At 42.4% G+C, this 10000-nt stretch overlaps 1 protein-coding gene across 1 annotated transcript in view; it reads right to left on the bottom strand.

The window, feature by feature from the left end:
- Positions 1–10000, bottom strand: part of LOC115222501 (trafficking protein particle complex subunit 11) — a 66256-nt gene that overhangs the window by 7904 nt on the left and 48352 nt on the right. Inside the window, exon 21 of the mRNA XM_036511620.1 lies at positions 6952–7110. Coding sequence (XP_036367513.1) covers positions 6952–7110 — 159 coding nt within the window. The remainder of the gene's footprint in view (positions 1–6951; positions 7111–10000) is intronic.

The raw sequence follows: 10000 nt of genomic DNA on the forward strand, positions 1-10000 counted from the left end.
GCTGGATCAGGTAATGAAGGTTACGGAGAGGGTTATAGCTCAATTAATTAGAGAGAGAGTTAGCTTAGATGATATGCAGTTTGGGTTTGTGCCAGGGAAAAGTACTACCGATGCTATATCCTGGTAAGACAGCTGCAGGAGAAATACCTAGCCAAAAGAAAGCCCTTGTACCTGGCTTTTGTTGACTTGAGAAAGCCTTTGACAGGGTCCCCCGATCCCTTATCTGGTGGTCAATGAGGGGAAACTAGGGATAGATGAATAGTTAGTGAGAGCTGTGCGCGCCATGTACAGAGACGCTGTAGTAAGGTGAGAGTTGGCAACGAGTACAGTGAAGAATTCCGGGGTAGAGGTTGGGGTCCACCAAGGTTCAGTCCTCAGTCCCCTCCTATTTATCATAGTCCTCCAGGCAATAACGGAGGAATTCAAGACAGGTGCCCCTGGGAGCTCCTCTATGCTGATGACCTTGCTCTAATTGCTGAGTCACTATCAGAACTGGAGAAGAAGTTCAGGTGTGGAACAAGGATTAGAATCGAAGGGCCTTAGAATCAACCTAGCCAAAACCAAAGTCCTAATAAGTAGGAAGGTGGACCAATCACAAACGACTTCAGGTAGATGGCCCTGCTCGATCTGTAAACAAAGTGTAGGTAGAAACTCTATAAGGTGCACCAAGTGTAAGCTATGGACACATAAGAGTGCAGCAATGTCAAAGGAAGGCTAACTAGGAAAATAGTTTTTGTCTGTGGCAGATGCTCAGGAGCAATAAACACTGGTAATGTGCAGAGACCAACTTCTACCACGTTCCAGGGAGACAAACTAGAAGTAGTTGATAGCTTCCGCTACCTAGGAGACCAAGTCAGTAGCGGGGGTGGGTGTGCTGAAAGTGTAACTGCTAGAGTAAGAATAGCCTGGGCAAAGTTTAGAGAGCTCTTACCCCTGCTGGTGACAAAAGGCCTCTCGCTCAGAGTAAAAGGCAGACTGTATGATGCATGTGTACATACAGCCATGCTACATGGTAGTGAAACATGGGCCGTGACTGCTGAAGATATGCGTAAGCTCGCAAGAAATGAAGCCAGTATGCTCCGATGGATGTGTAATGTCAGTGTGCATGTTCGACAGAGCGTTAGTACCTTGAGAGAAATGTTGGACCTAAGGAGCATCAGTTGTGGTGTGCAAGAGAGACGATTGCACTGGTATGGCCAGTGGCGAGAATGGATGAAGATAGGTGTGTGAAAAAGTGCCAATCCCGTGGAAGAGGTAGACCCAGGAAAACTTGGGACGAGGTGGTGAAGCATGACCTTCGAACTTTAGGTCTCACTGAGGACATGACCAGCGTCCGAGACCTTTGGAAATATACTGTGCGTGAAAAGACCAGACAGGACAAGTGAGTCCAGCCCACTTATGCATGCCTTTCCTCCCTTGGACACACAAAGACCTGTTGAGGCAAGCGAAGTCGATATCGAACCTCATCCGACGACAGGCACCTATGCCAACCTCACTTTGCTTGCGAAGACCTGTTGGGGCAAGTGAAATCGGAATCGAAATTGAACCAATCCTATGACTGGCACCCGGCAGATGCCAGGACCCCTGGACTGGAGATACGTAAAAAGCACTATCCGAATCATGGCCGATGCCAGTCCCGCCTCGACTGGCTTCCGTGCCGGTGGCACGTAAAATGCACCAATCCGACCGTGGCCGATGCCAGCCTCGCCTGGCACTAGTGCAGGTGGCATGTAAAAAGCACCCATTACACTCACGGAGTGGTTGGCGTTAGGAAGGGCATCCAGTTGTAGAAACATTGCCAGATAAGACCGGAGCCTGGTGCAGCCTTCTGGCTTCCCAGATCCCCGTCCGAACCGTCCAACCCATGCTAGCATGGAGAACGGACGTTAAACGATGATGATGATATATATATATGTATATATATACATACATATATATACACACACACACACACACATATATACATACATATATATGTATGTATATATATATATTATATATATATATATAATATAATATATATAATATATATATACATATATATACAGCGTGCCAAAAGTAAAGGCATTTGAAAGATACATTCGAACTTAATCGGTTGTACTTTTTGCATACGAGACTCCGGTATCGTTTTTCATCTAGTACAGCAAATTATTTTCATAACAAACTGTGCTGACGAAGTTACAGATATCCTTGTGATATTAATAACTGAAACCGTTCGGTACACAGGTGATTATTCCTTTTCGTATATTTCTTTTGTCTTATCTATTGCTTTGGGTCGTGCTGAATTTTGTTTTATTTAAGTGAATCGTCCAACCTCGCTACGACTACCTTCTTTCTTGCACTTATCCTTATTCTTTCTCTATTCTTCAATTTCCATCTCATTGTATTGTCACTCATTCTTTCAGTATTCCCTCATTACCCTGTCTAGCTCAAACATTTTTTTTTCGTTTAGACTTGTCTCCAGGTTCATAGCCACTCTGATTTTTCAATTTTTCATTTAGTATTGTCTCCCGATTCATACAAACCCATTTGTTAGCTCACGATTAAAGAAACTCTTTACTCAGCTACGGTGCACCCGCCCTCCCACCCCCACCACGCATGCCGGAAGTTCCTATTCTCTTCCATTCTGGGTTGCTTCCCATGAAGACTGCAAATGCTCTCCCATCCATACCCCTCCCTACCCCTAGTCTCGACCTATGTAAGGTAATGTTCATACAGTGCAAAATATGAAAGGCTAGCGTTATGCAGGTTGTACTGAAGGCTACTTTACTACTTCATTTCTTGCACATGAATTCTGCCAAATGCGAGCTTTCTTTTCAGGTACACGAAGCTACTGTCCACCGTCCCAGGGTCTCTAGAGCCCATGCCTTCCACACCCTCAGGGTTGGCACCCTCAACGTTGGCACCCTCAACGTTGGCACCCTCAACGTTGGCACTCTGAAAGGTAGGTCTGGTGAGATAGTCGAGATGCTTGAACGGAGATGTGGGATATATGTTGCATGCAAGAAATAAGGTGGAGAGGAGGATCAGCTAGGTTCCTCACAGGCAAGGAACGCAGGTACAGATTTTCTGGGCAGGGAACACTGACGGGGGGGTGGCGTGGGTATACTTATCGCTGAGAAATGGGTAGATAAGTAATTGAGGTAATCAGAGTAAGTGACAGAATACTTAAGATTAGATTAGTGCTTCATCATAGTTTAGCAACCATTATATCAGCCTATGCTCCTCAGTCGGGGCTACCCGATGGACAGAAGACCGATTCTATGACACTCTACTGCAGACTACCTCATTGACGAACGACAGAGACCTTATCTTTGTGGCTGGTGACTTCAATGGTCACGTTGGACGACATGCTGGGGGCTTCCATGGCGTACATGGAGGCTATGGCTATGGCTCCCGCAACGAGGAGGGAACCAGGCTGCTGGAGTTCTGCGATGCAAATAATCTTATGATTTGCAACACTAACTTCAGGAAACCTACCAGCCACCTAGTCACTTACCAATCGGGCCAACATACCAGCCAAATTGACTACATCCTTACAAGGCAAAGGGAGAGATGGCTGCTTATAAATGCCAAAACCTTCCCAGGTGAAGAATGTACCCCACAACATAGACTGGTAGTTAGTGACTTTAGGATCAGGACTAGGAGGACAACCAGAAGACGACAAATATGGAGAAGAAGGATCTGGAAGCTAAAGATCCTGCAAATGGACAGAGATTTAGGGACATATTACTTGAAGCCTCTGACGAAGTAGAAGGGGATAGAGCATCACAGGGGTAGAAGACAGCTGGACGTTTCTAAGGGACAACCTGCTGAGAGCCACTGACCAGATCTGTGGCTGGTGCAAAGTCCCCTCTCGACCTAGAATAACGTGGTGGTGGAACAATATTGTAGACAGGGCTATTAGAGAAAAGAGACAGGCTTGGAAGGTCTGGAAAAATGGGGGTAGCAGGGAATTGTATCAGACTGCCAAAAGAGAAGCTAGGAGACAGGTTTATTTAGCCAGAGGGGAAGCAGATAAGAAAAATTTGCCAATGTTCTGCGCCGTGAGGACCAAAGACTGGAGGTGTTTCGTGTTGCAAGACAGTGTGTGAGAGAGAATCGTGATGTGGTAGGAGAGAGAGAAGTGTGTTCGCATGGAAGATGGTTCACTTGCGCTAAATGAGGATGCAAAGAGAGAGGTTTGGAGATGCCACTATGAAAGGTTGCTGAATGAAGAAAATGTATGGGATAAAGAGAGTCTGCCGAATGTTGACCCAACAGAGGGACCAGCTATCCGAGTTGATAGTTCTGTGGTAGCTAAGGCAATTAGAAGCATGAAGACAGGGAAAGCCCCAGGCCCATCAGGAATCACTGCAGAGATGCTCAAAATGTCTGGTAGTATGTCGGCTATAGCCTAGTCACCCATATAGTTAATCAGGTGATACACAAAGGGGTCATACCAATGACTGGTGTAGCAGTATAATAGTCAACTGCTACAAAGGTAAAGGTGATGCCCTAGATACAAATAACTACAGAGGTATCAAGCTGTTGGACCAGGTGATGAAGGTTACGGAGAGGGTCATAGCCCAACTAATTAGAGAGAGAGTTAGTTTAGATGAGATGCAGTTTGGGTTTGTGCCAGGGAAAAGTACTACTGATGCTATATTCCTGGTAAGGCAGCTGCAGGAGAAATACCTAGCCAAAGATAAGCCCCTGTACCTGGCTTTTGTTGACATGGAGAAAGCCTTCGACAGGGTCCCCCGATCCCTTATCTGGTGGGCAATGAGAAAACTAGGGATAGATGAATGGTTAGTGAGAGCTGTGCGGGCCATGTATAGGGACGCCGCTAGTAGGGTGAGGGTTGGAAATGAGTACAGTGAAGAATTCCGGGTAGAGGTAGGGGTCCACCAAGGCTCAGTCCTCAGCCCCCTCCTATTTATCATAGTCCTCCAGGCAATAACGGAGGAATTCAAGACAGGATGCCCTTGGAGCTCCTCTATGCTGATGACCTTGCTCTAATTGCTGAGTCGCTATCAGAACTGGAGGAGAAGTTTCAGGTGTGGAAACAAGGATTAGAATCGAAGGGCCTCAGAGTCAATCTAGCTAAAACCAAAGTCGTAATCAGTAGGAAGGTAGACAAATCACAAACACCTTCAGGTAGATGGCCCTGCTCGATCTGTAGAAAAGGTGTAGGTAGAAACTCTATAAGATGCACCAAGTGTAAGCTATGGACACATAAGAGATGCAGCAATGTCAAAGGAAGGCTAACTAGGAAGATGGTTTGTTGTATGTGGCAGATGCTCAGGAACAATAAACACTGAAAATGCTCTGAGACCAACTTCCGTCACTTTCCAGGGAGAAAAACTAGAAATAGTTGATAGTTTCCGTTACCTAGGTGACCAAGTCAGCAGCGGGGGGGGGTGCTGAAAGTGTAACTGCTAGAGTAAGAATAGCTTGTGCAAAGTTCAGAGAGCTCTTACCTCTGCTGGTGACAAAGGCCTCTCGCACAGAGTGAAAGGCAGACTGTATGATGCGTGTGTACGAACAGCCATGCTACATGGCAGTGAAACATGGGCCGTGACTGCTGAGGATATGCGTAAGCTCGCTAGAAATGAAGCCAGTATGCTCCGATGGATGTGTAATGCGGTACTCACACTCGGCAGAGTGTAAGTACCTTGAGAGAAAAGCTGGACCTAAGAAGCATCAGTTGTGGTGTGCAAGAGAGACGTTTGCGCTGGTATGGTCATGTGGCGAGAATGGATGAAGATAGTTGTGTGAAAAAGTGCCACACCCTAGCGGTTGAGGGAACCTGTGGAAGAGGCAGACCCAGGAAAACCTGGACGAGGTGGTGAAGCACGACCTTCGAACTTTAGGTCTCACTGAGGAAATGACTAGAGACCGAGACCTCTGGAAGTGTGCTATGCGCGAGAAGACCCGCAGGACAAGTGAGTCCACAACCCGTGGCCTTCTACATGGGATGGAGCCAGCCTACGTATGCATACCTTCCCTTCTTGGGACACAAAACTCTACTTGTGAGACGTGTTGAGGCAAGTGAGGATCAGAATCGAAATCGATCAATGGAAATTGCGGATGTGCTACCAGTGCCGGTGGCATGTCGAAACTCTGCTTGTGAAGACCCATTGAGGCAAGTGAGGATCAGAATCGAAATCGATCAATGGAAATCGATCAATGGAAATTGCAGATGTGTTACCAGTGCCGGTGGCATGTAAGAGAACTTTCCGTTTCGTGACCGTTGCCAGCACCGCCCCGTTCGTTCGTGTCCGTTGCCAGCCTCGCTGGCACATAAAAAGCACCATCCGTTCGTGGCCGTTTGCCAGCTCTGTCTGGCACCAGTGCGGGTGGCACGTAAAATGCACCCACTACACTCACGGAGTGGTTGGCGTTAGGAAGGGCATCCAGCCGTAGAAACACTGCCAGATTTGACTGGGCCTGATGAAGCCTTCTGGCTTCACAGACCCCAGTAGAACCGTCCAACCCATGCTAGCATGGAAAACGGACGCTAAATGATGATGATGATGATGATGATTGAGAACATAATCTTTGTGGAGAATGGCGATTTGATGTCTATATCTAGATGTTGACTGTCCACTTTTTCGTGTTCAGCCTTAATTGGTATATATATATATATATATATATATATATATATATATATATATATAGTTATGTAGTATTCCATTAAGAATGTATTAGCATACAGTATAGAGCTGTTGTGTTGAGACAATCGTAGCAATAAGTGTCCATCCATATTCCCTCTTCCTGACTCCAATTTTATTTATTTATTATGTATGTATATATATATATATATGCTTGTTTAATTTCAAATGAAGTTTTGTGACACTCAAGTGTCATGTCACAGCAATCTGATTTGCAGCTTTAGTAATATAAACACACATACAAAGCAGAAAAATAAAAGGAAAATAGAAAAAAATTAACAAAAAATTTTCTTACTTCTAATTGATTTCCAACATCCTCTTTCATAGGCAGAAATGAAAACCGATAAATTCTAGTTTTATTAGGAACCAAATACAAATCTCCATTTTCTCCTTCACATTCAGATGCAGCAGTTATTCCATGGCCATCATTTACAACACAGTATTGATTGTATACCTGTAAATATAATATTTACAATTCAGTTAAGCAGAGGTGAAGTAGTTTTTATTAACATTGCAAAATATTTAATTCATGATAATTTAACCATTTAGCATTTAAAACAGCCATATCTAGCCCAAATATTCTACTTGTTTGTTTAATGTTCAAAACTGGCCTGACCTGGCCACAATTCTTGGTCTATCATCACTGCCTTGAGGTCCTGGATACATTCTAGATCAGTGTCTGCAATCAATTTGTTGATTTGAGTTGACATTTTTCATCTTACATCACCACGAAGTGGGTTCCACAAGACTAATTTGAATGGCCCTAAATGTGAAATGGCAGCAACTTATGATAAACAAATACTTTTATGAAGACCTGCCCTAAGTTAGTAAGAAGATGGCTGTGACTATCTGGTCACTGTGTGTACCACCCTAAGCTTAGGGTGATGTACGCAATGACCAGATATAATCTTTAGAAAAGTACAATTAAGTGTCCTTTTTGCTAGTTGACACAAACATAAAACGAATAATGATGTAATGGAAATTATGATGCAAAGCAAAAGTAAACAAATAATGCTATCGTCGTCATTTTGATGTCTGCCTTTTCCATGCTTGAAAAGATCAGAATTTCTATGGCTGGATGCCCTTCCTGTCACCAACCCCACTACCTCAGCTGGATATGTTTTCATGAAAGTTTGTGAACAAACATCACTGCTTCTACAATTCACATGTAATATCAAAAGAAGGTGACGTACACACGCATATGTACATAAAGCTTTTGTCTACTAAATTTACTCACAAGGTTTTATTTGGTTCTATAGTAGGAGACACCAAAGGTACCATGCTATGGGACTAAATCTGAAACTAAATGAATATCTTAACCATACAGCCGTACCAAACCTTGAACTTGCAACGACTGACACAACTCAAATTAGTGTATGTGATTCAATGAAGAATTAGAAAATTGACTTTTACATCTTCGTATGTGACAGTTTTTTAGGGTCTGTGTAAATTTAACCAATAATTTTCATAGATATGGGGTGTTGACAAGATTACGAACTACTGCTTTAGAAAATGAAATGGTATGCAGCTGGGTTGATATGACTTTCTTTAACTTCATTATTTTATTTTACTTATAATCCCTAATGTAACCTCCTTCCTATTAAATAAAGTTTACAAAATAGACAAGTTCACAGGTTGTGTAGAAAGACAAGAATCATAACATTTTGAGTAAATCAATATTAATAGGTTTCATTTTCTTTTTTTCTTAAATATCTAATCTCAAAGATTTTATGTATATAGAATGCAATCTACATAGTAATAGTTATTACTTTTATCCTTTAAAATGATTTTTGTGCCTTATTTTTCCAAACAAACAATTTCAGTTACACCTTTTGATCTTGTTTTGAAAAGAAATTGATTCAATCCATCATTTACACTTTCTGAAGAAAAAATAGGTTGATGTGACCCAATTATTGCAATTTTCACATTAATATTCTTTTAAGTAAACAGGACAGAAAGTAAAGCCATAGGAGCAAATGTTATATTTCATTTAAATACTTCAATTAAAATAAAATTAACTGTCCATATATTTCAAGTCTCTTATTTACTGATTATTCACAATGACATCATGACAATTACACACATGAAAAAATTCTTTCATTCAATATCATAAATAAATTTTATATATATCATCATTTAATTAATGTTCATTTTTCCATGTTTGTATAGGTCATCCAAAATTTGTTGAGGCAAATAATCTATGGCTAGACACCTTTCTTGTTGCCAATCCTCACCTGTTTCCAAGCGAGGTAATATTTCTTCGTGGTTAGACAATTATTTTACATAAGACTGGAAACCAAAAAAACACCACTTGTATGACCCGTGATGTCCATTTACAAACACCATAAGACGTCAAGACAAGGCTACTCACACACACATAAATATATATACATAGGTGTGCTGAAAAGTTCCTGGCTTTAAGAGTATTGCAAAAGGCCTGGCTGGAGGCCCAACCTGAGTTTTTTTTTTACAGGGCTTAGGAAAACCGAAGAACTGTTGCAATAAGTGTGTGAATCTGAGAGGGGAATATGTCAACTAAAATCATAATCAACTGATCTGCCTGTATTTTCCTTTATCTAAAGCCAAGAACATGTGTGTGCGCTCGTGCGTGCATGTATATATATATATGGCTGTCAGGCAATTGTGTGGCATGGTGCAGAGTCCTGTTGGCAGAGATAGGGTCTTCCAGCAGCCACCCTCTCGACCCAGGGCAGTACTACCTCCTCTAGGCACTTGATGTAGGTGTTGAGTCTGAGACTGTGTGGGAAGATGAATGGAGACCATCACTAGTGATTACTCCAAACACCATGATGTTGACTGAACGATTGATTTTTATCACTCTCAGTACATGTTTTGGGAACACAGCAAATCCTCAGACTGACACCCAAACACTCTGAAATGTTCGTATTGGAGCTTCTGGTGTGAATGCCAAGCAGTTACAGCATGTTGTTTCCAAATTTCTGGCAGAGTGAATTGCATCATGGTGGTACTTTTCTCCCAGACGGTGCCAAACTGACCCTACCATACTGTATAATTGATAAACTCGAAAACAATGCATGAAATAAAAAAATATAAAATAGTGACAATTTACCCATTGCACTATGTATGTATGTACGTACGTACATACATACATACATGTACGTACGTACGTACGTACATACGTACATACATACATACGTACGTACGTATATATATATAATATATATTAGATAACTGGTTTCTTTCAGATTTCATCTACCGAATCCACTCACATGCTTTGGCTAGCCTGGGGCTATAATAGAAGAAACTTGCCCAAGATGTTGCACAATGGGACTGAACCCATGGCTGCATGGTTGGAAAGTAAA

Source organism: Octopus sinensis, linkage group LG20 (assembly GCF_006345805.1).
Source record: "Octopus sinensis linkage group LG20, ASM634580v1, whole genome shotgun sequence".
NCBI classification, from domain to species: Eukaryota; Metazoa; Mollusca; class Cephalopoda; order Octopoda; family Octopodidae; genus Octopus; species Octopus sinensis.